At 41.1% G+C, this 21,098-nt stretch overlaps 1 protein-coding gene across 14 annotated transcripts in view; it reads right to left on the bottom strand.

The window, feature by feature from the left end:
- DTNB (dystrobrevin beta) overlaps positions 1–21,098 on the bottom strand; it is a 244,784-nt gene that overhangs the window by 22,825 nt on the left and 200,861 nt on the right. For 10 of the 14 annotated variants that reach the window (XM_025261414.3, XM_044926157.2, XM_044926166.2 and 7 more), the window contains 2 exons: positions 16,838–16,934; positions 10,865–10,885 (listed from right to left, as the gene is read on the bottom strand). In XM_025261414.3, coding sequence (XP_025117199.2) covers positions 10,865–10,885; positions 16,838–16,934 — 118 coding nt within the window. The remainder of the gene's footprint in view (positions 1–10,864; positions 10,886–16,837; positions 16,935–21,098) is intronic. The other 4 variants (XM_044926159.2, XM_044926165.2, XM_044926158.2 and 1 more) reach the window with 1 other exon arrangement.

Here is a 21,098-nt window from a genome sequence, read left to right as displayed (position 1 = left end):
AAACGATCCGGGACCTCACTGAGGGAAAAATCCTTATAAAATGAATACCAAACACTGAGATTGTGTATTAGAAACCAAAAGACGAAGGATTCCAGGAGAGCAGAGTCCTTAATCCAGACATGAATTCAATGATGGGTCAGGCAGAACCTATCAAAGATATTTTAAAGTTCAGTGAGTCAAATTCAAATGCTGCTTCTGGGTAAGTAAAACTTGTATGATGAGGTGGGGTACCTGATCCAGCACTGCCACTCTTTGTTGAGTCCCTGTTCTATATGATAAGGTGGTTAAAATCCAGGCTTAGCAGTCAGGTGGACCTAGTTTGGATTCCAGCTCTGCCACTGACTAGCTGTGTGACTTGGGCAACTTACTTAACCTCTCTGGGCTAAGATTCTTCACATGTAAAGTGGAAATTGAGTGCATCTTCACAGGTTAGTGAGGATATACATAAGATGCTTCACATGCTGGCGCATGGGGTACAACCTGCCACGATTCCATTTCGACAGGTACAAAGTAGTGGTATAAAGGGGCAAGGTCTCTACTCTCCACAGGTTCACAGCCTCCTGGGCAATTTGGCATGTAAGCAGCTGGCCTACAAAGGAGGATGAAATAGCGGAGGTACAAAGGAAAAGGAACATAGAGGCAAGAGGGTTTAACTCTGACCTTCCAGAACAGGGTAAGGTTTCACAGGCAAGGTGGCATCTGAGAGCGTCTTGGATGGTATGATTTCAATAGGCGGAAGTGGCTCAGGAAGGGCAATCCAGGTGAGGAAAGGGCACAGGAGCTCCCCGAAGAGAGGAGGCTGGGTGGGGGGGTGGGTAGGGAGCATGTGGGGACACTAGCATGCAGGGAGCACAGAAGATACACGGTGGGAAAGACACGTGTGGGCCACAATCATCTAGAACCTTAAATAAATGGTCATCAGGTTTATTTACTAGGCCATGGATGGGCAAACTACAGCCCATGGCCAAGTCCAGCTCGCCACCTGCTTTTTTAGTCTATGAGCTAAGAATGGTTTTCACATTTTTAAGTGGTTTTATTTTAAATGGTTATATAAGTCCTTACATAATGCCTTTGATTTGGTTCACAAAGCCTAAAATGTTTACTACCTAACTCTTTAAGAAAAAGCTTGGTGCCCCTGCTATGAGCAATGGCAGATGGAGTCTGTGAAGGCTTCCGAGGAGGGGTTGGTGTGGTCAGTCTGGTTGGATTTAGGAGTCTGGCTGGATTTAGGAGTCTGGCTCTGAGGCAAAGTGGAGATCGGATTGAGAAGCAGCAGACAAGGAGATCAGGTGACAGATGATGGAGGCTGGAATGAAGAATGGTGACAGGAACTGGGAGGAGAGGGACATAAGCAAGCTTTTGGAGAAAAACTTGACTAGACTTTGGCAACTGAGTGGGGAAAGCAGGGGACTGGAAGACAGCATGCATGTGGGGATTGCTGGCAATGACATTAACAGAAGCAGGGCATGTGGACAAAGGGGTGATTCGTGGGGAAAGGTGACTAGAAATCTTTCACCATCCATCCCATATCTAAACCTGAGAATAGGGGATGCCGAGAATGATGCAAAGGCTCAGACTGGTATCAGAGAGAAAGGTTCTCTGATCCTAGTTCACCTACCGGGGATGTAATCTGGGCCCCTTGCAGTGGAAGCTCAGAGCCCTAACCACTGGACAGCCAGGGAGGTCCCAAGCAGTGCTTTTTTACTGGGGATAAATGTACCTGATAGGAACCTGGTGGGGGCATATCACTGGGATTTAGTAGGTGGAGATCAAGGATGCTGCTAGACATTCTATAATATACAGAACACTCCTCACCACCCCCCCCCACTACACACACACACACACACACACACACACACAAGTAATCTGCCCCAAATGTCCATAGTGCTGAGGATGAAAATGTGGTTGAGGGTGATAGCATTATGAGGTTCTAAAGAGAGTGGCTTGCCCAGGGCCTCTCTTCCCAAATGGTGAGCTGCTATGGAAGGAAGTGGGGGCCACCACTAGCTTCAGATCAGGTTAGAAACTTCAAGGGGCCAAGAATAAACTCTGAGACTCTTCTGCACATTTGGGAGCTGTCCGGGGGCAGCTATAGGCCTGAGAGTCTCCTCGATTCTCGCTTGGTTTCCTGAGATCTGAGCTGGTTAAATATAGGAGCTGAAATTTGAAATATGAAGGCAGTGGATAAATATTGAATATTATATATAAGTTAATATGAAATATATAGTAATAAAAGCATGGAAGGATTTAGGGTTAGCCAGCTTTGAAGAGCAATAATGAGTTGGCATGGGTTCTTATTAAAGATACCACTTTAACGGCTGAGTAATATTCCATTGTATACATACACCACATCTTCTTTATCCATTCCTCTGTCAAAGGACATTTAGTTTGCTTCCATGTCTTGGCTATTGTAAACAGTGCTGCAGTGAACACTGGGGTGCATTTATCCTTTCGGATCATGTTTTTCTCTGGATATATGCCCAGGAGTGGGACTGCAGGGTCATACAGTAGTTCTATTTTTAGCTTTTTAAGGAACCTCCATACTGTTCTCCATAGTGGCTGAATTAAAAGTACCACTTTAGCTGCAGGTAACTGTCTTTCTGCATTGTCTATAATTTTATAAAGAATGCTTCTATATTTCTTTCTTCTCTCTCTTTTTTTAAGCATTGGGCAATCTACACTGCACAGCCAAATGGGAGTAATTCTACTTGCCAAATTATGATTAGCAGCAAATGGAGAACAGTGCAAAGGAGTCTCCCATACTCTTTATAATATGATTCTTTGGCTGAAATTAAACAGATATTCATTTCAGTTAAGGATGCTAAGCCAGGAAGCTCCCTACCTTGGCACTGCTGTTAATTTGGAACATCAGAATCAGCCCGAGGTCAGCTATAAAACCCTAGAGATTGGTATGGCATCAGGATGCATGGCAACGCCGACAGATGCTCTCCAAGTGGAGGGTCATGGATTCAATCGCATGCCAAGTGAGGGTGCCGAGTGAGGTCTCACGGAAACAGAGTGTAGGGAACCTTTTTTCTGTGGGAGGCATCCCAGAATCCCAGAGCTAAGCCAAAAGAGAGGGATCATGGAAGAAGTTGATGTTGTTTTCTTAGGATGCTTTCTTTTGTCTAGAGAAGTGGAAGGGAGAAGGTTGGTATGATAAACCCTGGGGAAGGAGTTGGTTAGAGGGCCCAGGAAATGAATGGAAAGTCAGAGGGTTTCAAAGTCACAAAAGGAAACATCAGTCAAATGAACCCAAGAGGATTTCCGCAGACCCTTCTTGGTTCATAGCCTTTCCCCAAATACACCGATTGGTATCAGTGATGAAAGGATCAAAGAATTGTGGACTGGAAATCTACAGATGAGAAAATTGAGGTTTGTAAAGGTTACATACATGGTGAGGTTTTGTAACAATCTATTCACATGCAACTCTGTAAGGTAAACTCCTTATTTAACTCCTTCCTTTGTTGAGGTGACACCAGTGGGGGTGGGGTTGAGCAGGTTGGACAAGAAGACAAAAGTCCATCTTTCAGAGCTGTCTACACTCTGCCGTAGTGAAATTTTCCTTTACAAGGTTGCTACCTTATTGTCAAATCCTTGTCTTAATTGCCTTATTAACTTTCTCCTTGAAACTTTCTGGTTTTTCATGAGAACCCACAATCCTACCTCCTCTTTATTCTTTTTGTCTACGATGGATTTTGCCGTGTTTATGGGTCAAACTCTAATTTTATGTTGCTAGCCCTGTTTCTCCACTAAATTTCCAGCAGTGTACCCCCAAATATCTAATAGACCAAATGAAAAGCTTGACTGTCTGCCTACTTTTTTGCAGCTCGGTATGTACACCATCAGATCCAAGTCCCTTTCCTGTATCTCACATCATCTTCCCGGTTCAATTTTTTCTAAGTCAATTTCCCAGGCTCTTGGGCTCAAAACCTAGAAGTTACCTTCTTTTCTGTTGATGAGACCCAGACTGTAGTATTCTGCGGGGGGAGATATTATGTCCTAGGCTACTGGAGGGTGAACTTCTCCAGCTTGGTGTATAGAAACCTTTTCCAGAGGCCGTGGTGTATATTTTTCATATATTGTATGCATTCTGATCACGAGAACAAAAGATATAAATATAGTATAGGAGGAAAATAAACCAAGTAGGTAAGGCAACCTTTCAGCTTGTGATTGATGCCAGTGATGAAAAATATTGGGGGTGCTGCAAAGAGCCAAAGCTATTACCCTAATATTTTCAGGCTATAAGCTCTCTCTGTTTAAGGAGTTTGGGGGAAATGAAATGTAAGTACCTATTTTTCAATATTGCTATGACATTTTCTTTTGGAGAAAACAAACAAAAAACCCCAACAAGCTACCAGGTGCCTAAAGTAAGTACAGGAGCCAAGACTGGTGAATGTGACCATGTTTGAAGACTTTCATGAGGCCATCTATGGGAAGATGTACAAAGAGTGGGAGTGGGAACCAGGCTAAGGGTTTGGGGCATGGTCACAGAGTTCAGCACATTGGTCTTTGTTTACCAAAATCCATTAGTGCAGCTGGCCAACTTGGAAGGGAGGGCAGCAATGGTGCCTAAGGCTCTGGTTATCACTGACCTGGCTTGTGTTTCTGAATATAGGGCATCATGCCAACCATGAAATAATGTTCATACTATTTCAGGGTGGTATTTGCGTAGGATTTCTCTTTTGATCCTCCAAAAGGCCAAGCTCACCCACTGCTCAAATGAACATATGTAATAAGACATTGCTTGAAGATTAAATAAATAAATGGCAATCCTTTGCCTGTCAGGAAGCAGAAGACTCGGGCTTCTGTTGCAGAATATAGTGGGGCCAAGGAATTCCAGCAAATTTTCTAAGAGGCATGTGAATCACTTTTCAGTGAAACTGCATTCAAAGATGAAGTGAACCAAGAGGGAAACCGACCCATGAACACATCAAGGGGTTCACCAATAATCTCTTTAATGGACAATGAGGAGGGTTTTATTTGTTGCTGTTTAGCCTTTTTTTGGTAAGTACTTTCTCTTAAACTTACAAAGTTAACACATTCATGAGGTTTGTCCTGGCAGAATCACAGGTCAACCATGGCTGTATTTGGTGAAGCCATGGTCAGAGAAGGGGGCTTCTGAGAGCTAGCCCACACCATGCTTTCTCTGGTTTAGTTATGTGGGGTGGTTGTCTGGTTCTGGAAATCAGAAAGGGCCTGGGGCAAGATCCAATTGATATCCCAACTGTCTGAAGTAGAGGCATGTTCTCTTAGTGAAATCCCCAAGATCCTCTAATTACATAATTTTGATTACCACCTATATAACTCTCTTGATCACTACTCTTCGAATTGGGATCAAGGTCACCCTTGTCCCCTATCCTTATGCATTACTGTCTACAGTCTTTAACTCTGATGCTGATCTGTATATAAAAAGTAATGATCTTCTAATAGAAGAAACTGGAGAAATGTTTAAAGGAATACACGCTACATGAGTAAAGTGAACTGTTGCCTTGGATAGCTCATTTTATCTGGCATTAGCAGTGCAGCAGTGAAATTTTATGGACTGCTGCGAAAAATGGACCCTTAAGGTGTCCCTAGAATAAATCTGTACACTGAAATCCCTCCAGAGTAGGATTGGGAGACTGTTTGACCTTGAGGGAGTAGTCCACAGTTCAAGACCACCATCAAAGAAGGGTTTTCACCAGTCTGCTATTACTTTAGTGTACCCCTCTGTACCACACTTCTGGTTATGGGCAGGGGGTTCTTACTAAGCAATGCTCAAAGTATTTTCAATGGATACAAACAACTACAGGTATCCTGAATTTTAAAGATTATTTGTGCTTAAAAAAGAGAGGATGCTCTTACTCCACATAATCTATCTGTTTTTTAGAGAGAAATAGTAAGACAGTTAATAAAAATACTAATATATTGGCTTGTTCTTCCTATTCTTTTGGTAATGCTGAAAATTGTTTTTCTGATTCTTCTTATAAAGGACATTTCTGAACCATCATTTAGTCCCTTGGCTAGATCTACCTATTATATGGAAGTACCTTGAGCAAAATTACTGCTTAGGTTCTTGAACCAGTTATGTCCCTTACAAAAAAACCTATAAATTTACACAGTTTTTAAGTCAATATCTTATACATTTGGTTAATACAAGCTTTCATTCAGCAACTATTTATTGAGTATCTGCCATGTGGCATGAGCTGGGCTAGTGGCTAGGGGATGCGGTAGTGAAAAAGGCAGACAAGGCCCTTTAATTATGGTCTGACGATTATCATCGGCCTGATTAACCCTGACTCAACCGATATAATCTAATTCCTGGGTCTGTTAAACTGTAGGGTATATCATGGGTCGAACAGTCACTCAGTGAAGTCTTATCTGAAACAGCCAGGCAGTTCTACCCTTAATTACAAAACTAAGATCTGAGAAAAAAGAAGGGGGAGGAGGAAGGAAAGGGGAGAGGAAAGACAGAAGAATTATCAGCTGAGGTACTAATGTCACGAAAGTACTGGAAAAGTGGCGGAGGCTGAAGGTAGAACCACAGCCCCCAAATCACAGTTAAGGTCCGTTATCATCCATTTCCCTCAAATTCCCCCAAAACTAAAATAATCCCTGAAAGGGAAGAAGGTAAATAGTATAAAGAGTTCTCTATAATGGATCTACAGAGCCAGTGTGGGGAAGGATGTCTAGTAAATTCTTCATTTAAAAAATCTTATAATTATTTTACAACCCATACAGGGTAATGCATTTTGATAGAGAAGAAATTAAGCTCTACCAGTCTGAACCCGGGAGGAAGAAAGGTTGACGACTTAGTTCTGTGGTAAATACCTTTTGGTGCTTCGATCAATAATGATACAGATTAAAGCAGATGCCTGAGTTCTAAAGTTGTATGGTCTTCCCAGCTGTACATGTTACAAATATTGGTGAACTAGGCAAAGCCAGTCCATTCAAATTTGCACCTCACTGAGAAGGCAATGGCAACCCACTCCAGTACCCTTGCCTGGAAAATCCCATGGACGGAGAAGCCTGGTAGGCTGCCGTCTATGGGGTTGCACAGAGTAGGACACGACTGAAGCGACTTAGCAGCAGCAGTAGCTAAGTCTTAGGTGGGTCCAGTTTAAACCTGTGATGCAGACAGAGGAAATTTCTACCTGTATGCACAGAGCAGGATGTCTTATCTCACATCACAGTAGGGAAGGATGAGGGAAAAACAATTTGTACCAATTCATGCTCTGGACAGTCCCCTGGGACAGTGAGAACTACATTGTGAGCTCAGGACCTCAGCGACCAAGAACTCCCAACACACGTACACAAGTGGCTTGCTCATGGCAGGCTCCAGAGATCTGGGTCTAGCTTCTCATTTTGCCAGTCTCAAGGAGAGTATGATCTCACCCACGATCAAAGGTCACTGGAATGAACATGTTGTTATTTAATCCCCTGTTGGCTCAAGGTCAGCTTTAAATTGACCTGAGAAGTAATATGCCAGAAGTGATCATTTCTGATTCTTGGACTACACAGTAATCCATAAAATTTTTTAAAAACGAAGTGTCTCTTGGAAGCCCTTACTGCTGCCATTAAAATAAATATCCACCATGTTTGTGCTCCTCTGAATGGTGTTCTCAGTGTTATGGGGTGTTCTTGATCACATACTTTGCTGGCACATTCAGAGTGGGCCCAGGAGATGCTAGTCTGGGTGGACGGTTGGAAGAAGTTCCCAGCAAATAGTTTCAGCTATAAGGCACATCCCTGGGGCATTACCAGCACCTGCTTTTCTAATTCTTCTAAACAAACTGGAGGATTATCAGTTCAGTTCAATTCAGTCACTCGGTTGTGTCCGACTCTTTGAGACCCCATGGACTGCAGTATGCCAGGCCTCCCTGTCCATCACCAACTCCCAGAGTTTATTCAAACTCATGTCCATTGAGTTGGTGATGCCATCCAAACATCTCATCCTCTGTCATCCCCTTCTCCTCTTGTCTTCAGTCTTTTCCAACATCAGGGTCTTTTTCAATGAGTCAGCTCTTCCCATCAGGTGGCAAAAATATTGGAGTTTCAGCTTCAGCATCAGTCCTTTTGATGAATATTCAGGACTGATTTCCTTTAGGATGGACTGGTTGGATCTCCTTGCTGTCCAAGGGACTCCTAAGAGTCTTCTCCAACACCACAGTTCAAAAGCATCAATTCTTTGGCACTCAGCTTTCTTTATAGTCCAACTCTCACATCCATACATGACTACTGGGAAAACCATTGCTTTGACTAAATGGACCTTTGTTGGCAATGTAATGTCTCTGCTTTTTAATATGCTGTCTAGGTTGGTTATATCTTTCCTTCTAAGGAGCATCTTTAAATTTCATGGCTGCAGTCACCATCTGCACTGATTTTGGAGACCAAGAAAAAAAAAATCTCTCACTGTTTCCATTGTTTCCCCATCTATATGCCATGAAGTGATGGGACCGGATGCCATTATCTGAATGTTGAGTATTAAGCCAACTTTTTCACTCTCTTCTTTCACTTTCATCAAGAGGCTCTTTAGTTCTTCATTTTCTGCCACAAGGGTGGTGTCATCTGCATATCTGAGGTTACTGATATTTCTCCCAGCAATCTTGATTCCAGTTTGTGCTTCATCCAGCCCAGCATTTCTCATGATGTACTCTGCATAGAAGTTAAATAAGCAGGGTGACAATATACAGCCTTGACGTACTCCTTTCCTGATTTGAAACCAGTCTGTTGTTCAATGTCCAGTTCTAACTATTGCTTCCTGACATGCATACAGATTTCTCAGGAGGCAGGTCAGGTGGTCTGGTATTCCAAACTCTTTAAGGATTTTCCAGTTTGTTTTGATCCACACAAGCAAAGGCTTTGGCATAGTCAATAAAGCAGAAGTAGATGTTTTTCTGGAACTCTCTTGCTTTTTCGATGATCCAGTGGATGTTGGCCATTTGATCTCTGGTTCCTCTGCCTTTTCTAAATCCAGCTTGAACATCTGGAAGTTCATAGTTCACATACTGTTGAAGCCTGGCTTGGAGAATTTTGAGCATTACTTTGCTAGTGTGTGAGATGAGTGCAACTGTGCCATAGTTTGAGCATTCTTTGGCATTGCCTTTCTTAGGGATTGGAATGAAAACTGATCTTTTCCACTCCTGTGGCCACTGCTGAGTTTTCCAAATTTGCTGGCATATCGAGTGCAGCACTTACACAGCATCATCTTTTAGGATTTGAAATTACTCAACTGGAATTCCATCACCTCCACTAGCTTTGTTCATAGATGCTTCCTAAAGCCTTGACTTCGCATTCCAGGATGTCTGGCTATAGGTGAGTGATCACACCATCATGATTATCTGGGTCATGAAGATCTTTTTTGTGTAGTTCTTTTGTGTATTCTTGCTACCTCTTCTTAATATCTTCAGTTTCTATTAGGTCCATATCATTTCTGTCGTTTATTGTGCCCATCTTTGCCTGAACTATTCCCTTGGTATCTCTAATTTTCTTAAAGAGATCTCTAATCTTTCCCATTCTATTGTTTGTTATTGTAGGATCATACTTCCCTGAAATTAAGTGTGGTCATATGTCTTGCTTTGACCAGTGGAACAGAGTGAAAGTGATATGTGTCACTTCTTGGGAAAAGCATTTAAGGGCTGGGCTTGACCTTCCATCCTGATCATTTACTGCTTTGCCCATGTGAATGTTCCCAGTGATACAAAGGTGCCATAGGATGAAAGTAATGCATGATGTGTAAGTGAGGAAAACACAAAACAAATAAAGCAAAGACAAAAACAAGATTTTGTTACTTTAAAGCTATTGAGATGTATGGGCTTGTTGCCTACTCTGACTTCATCTTTGTCTTCTTTCCCTCTTTTTGACAGTCTCCTTTTCTCTTTTCTTGGCTCCTCCCCTCATTACTCACCTCTTCCATCCTTTCCCTATGATTCCATTGCTTTCTTAACTGGAAATAATAGTAAATATAATGTTTTATATTCCTATTCTTAATTTAAAACATGGATAAATTTGCTTTTTGAATAAGAAATGAGGATATTTGAATAAGAAATGAGTACACTGAATGACATATTTCACTTAAAAAAAAAAAGCCTTGAGGTTAAATTAAAAATCAGGTTTAGCTTGTATAAAAAAATGTATGCTTTGAAAACCTGACTATATTATATAAACAGATGGTGTTACCATCGTTGATATACCCTTGGTTGATTCCAGTGTGGGTTAGTGGCTATCAGGAAAAATAAAAACAAACATAAACCTTCCCTAAACACCAAGCAGCTCAGAAAAACCAGAGATCCCGCTGAGATCCCGCTGGAGTAGTTCTGAACAGGAAATCACTTACAGCGTGATCAACCACTTAGCTTTCATTGGTAACTTTGTTAAGAAGGCTGCTGGAGCTGGAACACCGAGAAGACTATTTAAGACTAAAGAACATCTAAAGTTATCAAAGGAACTTTGATGCACATCTTCATGCACAGTCATTCACAGCATAGTATTCAGCCCCGAGGTCACCCCCACCATCCTGAAAGTTTTTTCAAGCAATTAAAGTCACCCTAATCATGAAGCGGCAGAGAACATAAGTGCAGGAAATGCAATTATAGCCTGGCTAATCATGCATATTTAAATAAACACAATAGATGTGTACTCTGAAGACAAATTCAACAAGCTCTGGTTTCAAATAAGAACATGCACTATTAGGTAAACATGATGAGGGCTTTTAGGCCATTTGACAACACCAAGGAGAGAACTGAGGAGGGCTGTACACAAGACCAACTCTGCAGAAATGATCTGGATGCAGGGAGGAGAGGAGAAAGTATGCAACAGTTATATGAGGAAAAGAAGAACATGCAAAGGAAGCAAGAGGTGGAGAATTCTGAAGTTCACTTACTGCCTGTTTTTGCTCTTCCTCCTAGAGGTGGTGAAGATGAAAAAAAAACAGTAGAGGGAAAAAAGGAGAGAAATTAATGCCCATCATCACAAACATCTGGAAAAAAGTGACAGAACAGGGCAAACCAGGTCAGACCCCTGGGTTCAGACACCCAAGAGCCTGACCACCATCAGAGCATCATCAGGTGGACAGTGCAAATGGCAAGTTTATGCCACATCCAGTTCTTTAAATGCTAACTTCTAGAGTTAGAAGGAAAGAACCTCATAAAGCCTCCAGTCCAACTTCCCCTTTCATACACAAAAAAGACCTGACTTGCCCAGGGTTACATCACTATTTGAGGTGAACTGAAAGAAGCAGCTCAACCATGACTCAAAAGCTCAATGATCATTCTGTTTCACCATTCACAATATTCACATGTGTTTAGATACACTTCTCTATGCCAGTGGTTCTCAAAGTGCAGAACACAGACCAAGCAGCAGCAGCATCACCTGGAAACCTGTCAGAGATGCGTGCTTTGCCCCATATCCCCCTAGACCAATAGAATCAAAATCCTTGGGGCGAGGGCAGCACTGTTTCATGAGCCTTTCAGCGGATTCTGAATCCTGCTAGTTTGAGAACTAGTGATCTTAAGAACTTCCTAGACACTAGAGATTCCATCTGACCACAGATTCTTTTATTTAGTCTCCTCTCTTCCACGTGTGGAGCTTTTGGTCACTGTGTGGTCCTTCTCAAGGATGCACATGCATCCCCTTCCCTTCCCCCTCTAAACTGGAAACTGCTTCAAGGTGCTAAGAGGCTTTTCAAAGAGAGTTCTTGACCTGGCTGTCTCATTACTCCAACACAGGTTCGTTTACTCCTCCCTATGCATGAAGCACTAGAAACACGAAGGTAAGGTATGGTCTCTGTCTCTCAGAGCCTTACAGTGATGGTACTCAGAGAAGGCCTTTCCTAACCCTTAGCTCTCAGAAGGCCGCTGTAGACATGAAGAACGAAGCACAGCGAGGAGATAAACACTTCCGAGTTCCTCTCTCTTCAGTCTTGTGCTTCTAAGTTACTCTGTCTTTTAATGGGTCTCTTCGCTTCCTTTTTCTGTGCCTCATGATGGGTAACTGTGGTCATGACACCTCTGCTCTTTGCTCAAATACACAAATCTAAAAGCTGTTGCAATGGTTCCATTTAAATTGGATCCATCCGTGCAGACTGTCTTTATTAAATATGTGTGTAGGAAGTCTTGGGAATAGATAAGTGATTCTCAGTCTGCAGATCTGGGAGCAATGGTGAGAATGGTTTCAGTAAAGACAAGGAATTATAAAAGGGAGAGGAACAGTAAGAATCTGGAGAGAGTCATTTTATTCCTGCAAGGGAGAGACATGCACTGGAAATTATATGGGCACCAACAATCTCTTGAGGAAACTCCAGTTCAGCACCGGAAGATATTCTTCGTTATCAAAGCCCCAGCTGCTAGATGTCTGGCCAAACCTAGAACCACAAGCACCTAGGCAAAGAGGGGCCTGAGTGTTAGCTGAGTTCACCTGAAGAAGTTAGCGTCTTCCAGCTTTTGCATCTGGTATGCACAGCTCCAGTTAGAAGGGGTTAGAGTTTTACAGTTGGGTAACGACCTTCCTGCCTAGTCAGGCTTCCCTGTGAGGCAGCACACTTTTCTTCCATTCATCCGGCAAGGCAAACAGCCACAGAAGAGTTATTAAACAATTCAAAATGTGTTTACTGCTGGCATTAAATGTTGAAATGGAAATTTGCAGGGGAGGGACAGAGCAATCCTGACAAGTTGGAATTGCATCTGAGATCAAAAGACCAGTATATAATGTCTTAGAACTGTTTCTAAGATACCTTATTCTCACTGCTTTCTCCAGACTGGGTATTGAAGACAACATCACTGTGGCTCAACAAAATAGGGAAGTTCAGAAAGCAAGGTTTCATGTTTGCACATTTGTGACTCTGCTCTATAGAATTTATCTAACGACATAAGATCGTGATAATTTGCAGTAGATGTATGCCAGGTTAGGATGGGGTGAGTGGACAGGGCAGCGTCCAGATCATAGTGTTTCTAGGACTCAGAGAGCCCCCATGTGCATTGGGATTGGCAGAGACTTTGGTTAAGTGTTACTTAGGATACTGTGTAATCCAAATTCACCAAAGTTAATCAGATAAAGGCTCTGTCAACATAATAACCTTTTTCAATTAGTTATCAATTAGTCGGGGTCCGTAAAGATTGACTGATGACAAGTCAGACATAGGAGCCAAGTTGATTTAAAGGGGAGTAACAATGCCTTAATCATAAAGTACAAATCTAGGATTGCCCAAGTTACCTGAAAATATGGGCGACGCATCCACGTGGGGGAGATCTGGCTCAGTGGCCAGAGGAATGCCACAGCCATTGTAGTCACTGCCATCTGTATTTTAAAAATTCATATTCCAAATCTCATTTGCAAATGAGGTTAAAATTTTAAACTACAGAAATCATTTGGTAAATGTATTTCAAAAGCAATATTGGAAAAATGGGAAAAGGGGCAGGAAAATATTGGGAACATGATTTAGAAACAAACACCAACAGCCAACTATTTCTGGATCAAATAGGAAGTTTGAGGTAGAGGTTCTCCATATATACTCATTCATCAAGGGAAAAAATGTAAAGAAAAGATACATTCTGAAACATGGGTACTTGAGTGTCAGTCTGCATTATGTCGTTTGGAAAAAAACAACAATAAGGAGGTGCCTGATACTCCCTGGTGACAGGGACTGAGTCTTAGTCACCATTATATACCACATAGCTGAACAGGACTCTTAGGAACTCAATACGTTTCTGCTAAAGAAATGATTTTTACCCTGCCTTATCCCCCCTCCCCCAAATTTACGATTTTTGCTGAATGAATTAACAAACAATGGTGGCACTTCACATGTACGCTTCTTCAAATTATCAATTTTCAGATAAACAGACACAGTATATAGTATTTCCCTGGAACAATAAAATTAAAGAATTTCATGTGAAATAGAAACTTACTGTGTGGTATATTTTAATTCATGAGTATCCCAGATCATATGGCTTAATTGTCCATCTGACTAACTACCTACAGCTGTTTTATGAGGGCACTAAATGCGGGCGGACTGAACATCAATGAAAGCAAGACAGTCCTTTGAAATTAAAATTAGAATTCTGAAGGGTACTTTTACTATTTGTTGGTAAATGTGGTTTTCATAGTAGGAAAACATCTTTGAGATTTTAATAGAAGTCAATGATTCGTATGTATAACCTTTTAGGAGTGCATATAATACACAAATTAAGATTATGCTATAACCCTTTTAGGAAGCTGGACACACAAAGTCTGAGATTTTCAACTGTGAATTTTAATCGACGGATTAAAAAAGATGACATTCCTGGTTTATGTTTTCAAATCCTTTCTCCCTTTTTGAATGACCACAGCCCGTCAGGTGGATAATGATAAGACATTTAAGAACCTGGGAGGGGATCCTACAAAACAGAGCAGTGAGGTCCTGCTTATTTTACTGAAATTGTAAGTAAAAGACAACAGCTGGAAATACAAAGAAACGGAGGGTTTGGGAACAGAGTTGCAGGTATCAGCTCCCTCTGCTTGGGGGTACATAGCAAGGTCAGGGTAATGCACACAGGACCAGGGCCAGGAACTCTGAGGAACACGAAGGCCCATCAGCTGACGGGAAAGCTTTCTGTGATACTTAGGGGAAATGCATTCTGACTTCCCTTCAGTTTGCATAAACATTTTTGCCTTTTACAAAAATCACCCTGGGGTACCTTCCCATTTATGTTCTGGGTAATATCTGAGAACATTTTTCTGAAAGGGAGGTAAATCCCCCATAACCTTCCGTCCTTTGGGTGGACTAACCCACAACGGTAGAGCTTTCACAGCTCTGTGTAGCTCCAGATGTTGCACCGGCCCGATGGGTTTAAGTTCGCTCCTGCTCTCTTGAGTGGGTGACTGGGTTGCTTAGTTGGGTACTTGACAGCTATTTGAGGGATCTGGACCAGGTTGTAGGCATAAGGTTTTCTTTAAACAAGACCCATTTAGACAATTTCTCAGGAGAAATCCTGCTAACAGGGTTAATGTAGAAACATGTCTCCAAATACCCTAATACCCAGGACCAAAGCTAGAAAAAACTTAGCTCAAGACTAAAAGAAATGATTCTCAAGCAAGCCAAAAGTCAGTTCAAAACACAAACACTCCATTTACCCAAGCTGCTAATACCACAAGCTTTATTATTAAAGGACAGGCTGATGATGAAGTTGAAGAAGTCTTCCAGCTGACCTGTTCCTGGATTTCCCCTCCAAGTCCAGACCCTTGTCACTCCAGGCCTGAATGATTTCACTTTGTGACCCCATGGCCTGTAGCCTACCAGGGTCCTCTGTCCATGGGATTTTCCAGGCAATAGTCCTAGAGTGGATTGCCATTTCCTTCTCCAGGGGATCTTCCCAACCCAGGGATCAAACCTGGGTCTCCCGCATTGTAGACAGACGCTTTACCGTCTGAGCCACCGGGGAAGCCAATGATTTCACTAGCCTCCTATTATCCTTTAGTTTCTCCTCTTACTGACCTGCTGTGTACATTTTCCTAAAGTATTGTTTTCAAAGCCTTTAATGACTTCACCTTATCACAGGATTAAATCCACCCCGTTAGCCTGGCTTCTGAGGTACTACACACTTGGATTTCCATTCTGGCTTCTAACTCTGTGACATATCATGAAGTACAATGGTTTCAGAGTATAGACAGAAACACAGTAGGAATTTACAGCATAAACAAATGTACCCTGGTATTGCTGCTACAGGGCTGGTAAATATTTCCACTCAGTGCCAGGCAAGCTGGCCAAGTGAGGACATTTAAATGCCAAGCATGCCTTTGCTCTAGGATATGGGTGCTGTAATATCTTTTTCAATAAAAAGTAGTGAGGACTGAAATTATTCTATATTTTGTCAAGCCCCAATATACCAAACCTAGAGCTATCTGCTATTTTATTGCTCCTAATAGAGCAAAATTATCAATTAGAGTTGGTTTGATTAGGTTGGTTTGACTCCCATGGACGGAGGAGCCCGGTAGGCTGCAGTCCATGGGGTCGCAAAGGGTCAGACACGACTGAGTGATTTTACTTTCACTTTTCACTTTCATGCATTGGAGAAGGAAATGGCAACCCACTCTAGTGTTCTTGCCTGGAGACTCCCCAGGACGGCGGAGCCTGGTGGGCTGCCGTCTATGGGGTCACATAGAGTTGGACACGACTGGAGCGACTTAGCAGCAGCAGCAGCAAACATGTAGAAGGCAATGGCACCCCATTCCAGTACTCTTGCCTGGAAAATCCCATGGACGGAGGAGCCTGGTGGGCTGCAGTCCATGGGGTCACGAAGAGTCGGACACAACTGAGTGACTTCCTTTCACTTTTCACTTTCATGCATTGGGGAAGGAAATGGCAACCCACGCCAGTGTTCTTGCCTGGAGAATCCCAGGGACGGGGGAGCCTGGTGGGCTGCGGTCTATGGGGTCACACAGAGTTGGACATGACTGAAATGACTTACCAGTAGCAGCAGCCTCTATAATAGCCTCTTAATAAGCTATTTTATATTATATTATATATTTATTTATATATTTATTATAGATATAATATATTATATATTTATATTATATTAAAATAGCACACAATATTTGGTAAGTAAGCTAGTACACTATTTGAAGCTTTGTCTTAAAAGAAACTTTATATAATTGAGAAATTCTCATTTATATATAGCTAATATCTTATTTATAAACATTCTTATTTATTCATAAAAGCACATCACTCTGGTTCTGGTTACTAATTTTTTGTAATTAGGCTTTAAATAGTTAACCCTTTAGCCTCATCCTGTTCTGACATCACAGGGAAGGCAGAAGCTGAGCTGGGGGTGAAGATGGACAAGAAGAACTGAGGTGGGAGGAGGAGCCCAGCCGCTAGTCTTACCTTCAGTAGCTTCATCAGCCCTTCCAGCTGGACCATCAGCTCCCTCCTGCTCTCCTGCAATGCTGACATCCTCTGCTCCAGTTCATCTTTCCTCTGCCTGTCAGAAAGGAAACGTTCATGAGAAATGAAGAGATGAAGCTCTGATACTGGACATATAAAATGGTGATATATCTGTTTTGCCCACTTTACTGCTATGAGAATAGCATGTAAAACTGCCTTCGAAAGTATACATTGCTGTAGAGCAAAAAAGTATTGTTAATATTATTAAAGTCATTTTTTAAATTCTTCAGGAAGTCAAATACTTCATACAAATTAGTTCAAATTTAAATTAACAGTGGAGAAAAATGTGTGAAAACTGCTCAGATAAGATGGGATTCAGTTGTCAGTGCTCCCAGAACCACCCATCAGGCTCAGAAAGTGTGACAGAGTTGAGGATGACTCTGTCTCAGAGAACTTGGTTTCCCTGAGGACAGATTTCATGCCATCAAGTCTAGGTCAATCTGTCCAAACCCAAACTTTAGACTTTCCTTCTTAAATGGTTCTCTTTCTCAATTTCCCCATCTCTCCTACTTTTTCTTCTAAGCTTTTATGGCTGAAAAACTTGATCCTCTTTGATACTTTCCTGTTCATTTCCTAGATTTCATCAGGCACCCAATTCAGATGATTCCTGAATATCACGTGTCTATCTTTCTATTCCTGCTTCTCGGACTTTATCCAAGTATGCTTCATCTCACACATGCAATGGTCTCCTAGCTTGACTAATCCTGATTTCATCTATGATGACTAGGAAAAAGCACTGGAATACAAATCAAGAGATTGAGGCCCACCATTTTACTCACTATGCAACCTTAGACAAGTCACTTAACCTGTATGAGTCTCAGTTTTCTCTTCTCTAAAATGGAACTAATAACAAATTACTAACAGTAAAATTTTAAAAAGCTTTTTTGATGTGGATCATTTTTAAAGTTTTTATTGAATTTGTTACAATATTGCTGCTGTTTTATGTTTTAATTTTTGGGTGGTGAGGCCTGCGGGATCTGATCTCCCCAACCAGGGACTGCACCCACACTCCCTGCATTAGAAGCTGAAGTCTTCATCACTGGACCACCAGGGAAGTCCCAACAGCAGCACTATCTTGAAGATCAAGTAAGATGATGGACATGAAAGCATTCTGTGGCCTTTACAATGCTACTCAAAGGAAAGCTGTACTCCTTTCATCATCTCATGTAATAATCTGAACAGTAGACTTCTAGCATCACTGACTCTGCCCTGCATAGCCATTGGCCACACGTGGCTACTCAGCACTAGTCTGAACTGAGATGCACTCTAAGTGTAACTTACACACTGGATTTAAAAACTTAGTGTGAATTAAAGTAAAATATCATAATAATTTTTAATTTTGACTAAATGTTGAAAAGATAATATTTTAGATTAGGCAGGTTAAATAAAAGAAGTTTTAATGGCACCTATTTCCTTTTAGTTTTTCAACATGGTTGTTAGAAAAAGTTTAGTACATAGATGGCTCACACTATACTTCTATCAGAGAGAATACTGCTACAAACTCTACCTACATTTTATCCTCAGTTCCTTACTGCCCTTTCTCTTCTGTGTCTGGACCTCCAGCCATGGTTCACTTTTTCCTAAGCAGATGGCATCACTTTACAACTCAGTACTCCCCTGCTCTCTTCCAAATACTATTTATTCCTTAGTGTCCATCCTAAACGTCACTCTTTTCAGGAAACTATTCCTGATTACTTCAGTGGATATCGGATCCTGCTTATTTAATCACTATAGCAACCGGTGCTTCTCTGGGGCACTTAATTTATTTTACCTTGTACTGCTGTCATTCATACCATGATGCAAAATCTTTGAGGTCAGGGGATGAGCCTTACTCATCTTTGCATAAACTGAATGATTAAGAGAATATCACGCATCCAGTGTGGACTCAATTAACATCGTGAACTTAATAAAATCATTATTTGAAGCTCTCAAAGGATTTCTAATGACCTATCACTTAAGGCTCTCAGAATCTGGTCTCAATTATGCAACTAATTTTATCTCCCATCACTGGCACTCTAAAGATTAATTCACTGGATGGCTGAAAACAAATTCTTAGCTTCAAGATTCTTTCCTCTCTCTGAAATGTGTTATATTTATTGGGGAATCTTGCTGAACCCCAACTCTGTATCTAATCTTAAATGTTTTGCCCCACACTTCATTCAAACCATACCTACCTTTCATGGTTCAGCCCAAATTCCACCACCTTTGGGGGACAAATTGCTTCCAAATTTCTTCTAATATCCACACTACTTATTATTAACATTGTACAGTATTACTTAGTTGATTAGAAATTATTTTATGTTTTGTTTCCAAAACAAGATTATAAATTTTTAAGATAGAATCATTGTCTTCTTGTATTCATACTCCCTAAATTTCCAGCACAGGTATAAACTCAATAAAGAGTTGACTCATTCAATTTTCTAGAAAGTCTGTCTTCCCTGAACCCCCAAGACTGGATGCAGTATTCTTTCTCTGTGCTACGCAGCATCAAATAATTACAATAAAAAATGGCAAAAATGAATGAACTACAGCTATTAATTCTTGCAACTACATGGAAGGATCCTAAAGAACAATATTAAGTGGGAAAAATGTCCCAGAAGACTGTATATTAATTTCATTTCAATAAAGCTCAAAAAACAAAAAGCAAAACTAGATACTCTAGTGTGTGAACATACAGACATATCTGAAAATACTGTTTAAAAAGCAAGGGAATGATAAAGCAAATTCTGGATAGAGGTTAGCTCTGGTGGGGAAGGCAGAAGGAAGTGAGACAAGATGGGGGCACATACAGAGATGACATGGCTTTAGCAATATGTGAATTCTCAAGTAGGGTGTGGGTTTCTGGGTGTTCATTTTAGCATTATGTTTCATATCTTACTCATTTGTCTCATATATTATTATAATAACAAATATACCATTAAAAATAATAAAAGGGGAAAAGACAATTTTGGCAGTCAGGATTCATAACCACTAACCCTAAGGATAAAATTCTCTATCTTGTTTTATTATACTAGCTGGGTATTGGCAGTTCCTGTATTCATATACATAGATCAAAACCAGAAGGATGTCAGAACCTACAAATGAATCTTGACCTTTATGTGTCGTGTGATAAACAAAAGTTCGTAATATTAATCTAGATGAATTTACCAACTTCTTTCATGGCTAGTAATTCTGAGAAATTAGTTTCTATTCCAAAATTCTAAAGAAACTCTTCTACGTTTTCTTCTAGAAGTTTTAACATTTTTGTCTCCACGTTTCATCCCTCTGCCGGTGTTTTTTGTATGTAAGTGTGAGAAGGAAAGCCAATATGTGTGTCCTTATGCATGAGCAATTGCTCTAGCACACTTTATTAAACTGTCCCTCTTTTTTCAGTGATACAGAAGCTGCTTTTGAGATTAAATACTTTCTGATTTCTCAGAATTTAGACCTTCCTTGGACTTAGATTGAATTCCTGCTTCTTACTGCCTGATGTCACATTGCTGGATTCTGCCCTTTGTCTATTCTTCTAGGTCTATGATTTTTTCAGATCTCTCTAGTATAAAGAAGCCCTTTCAGCACTCCCAGTCCCAGCAACAGTGAAACTAAAGTATGACAGTTTTTTGCTTTTCTAGATACAAGATAGTCACCTGTGTCTGAGCTGAGGTGGAGAAAGAAAGCAGCTAGCTGTATCTTATCGGAGCTATGCTCCGAGTCAGCAGCTTCTGTTTTCCCGTCCTTCCTGATACGACACCAACTGTGTTGATTTCCCAAATGTGCGACAGCGGACCCAGAGCCACCAAGATCTCAGCCCGACTAAATTCAGAAACTCAACTGAATTTCTTTTTTGGAGAATGGGAATCTCTGTATCTCTAAAGATTTTCTTCTTCACAGCTTAAATTCTTGATGACTTATCTATTAATGACATAAATCTAAACAGAAGGATAATTAGAAAAAAACAATCATCTCTATTCTTTACGAGACAAAATCATGGCTGGGAAGCTAAAGGATCTAAATCAAAGGAAGAACTAAGGAAGGACTTTCAACTCTGTAGAAATCCAGGTGATGGCACATTAGAAATCGACCATGGGATGCCAAAGGTTACAACCTATGCAGAAAGAATCCACTGTTTGGGAATCCACAGGTCTGGTGAGAATCAAGTCACTCATTTAGTTTCCATAATGGCTTCACTTATGGAAGAAGGTGCACACATCTTTCTAGGACT

The sequence above is a fragment of the Bubalus bubalis genome, chromosome 12 (genome assembly GCF_019923935.1).
Source record: "Bubalus bubalis isolate 160015118507 breed Murrah chromosome 12, NDDB_SH_1, whole genome shotgun sequence".
Taxonomy (NCBI): Eukaryota; Metazoa; Chordata; class Mammalia; order Artiodactyla; family Bovidae; genus Bubalus; species Bubalus bubalis.
Note: the sequence above shows the minus strand (reverse complement) of the source record. Positions and strands in the feature narration are given on the sequence as shown.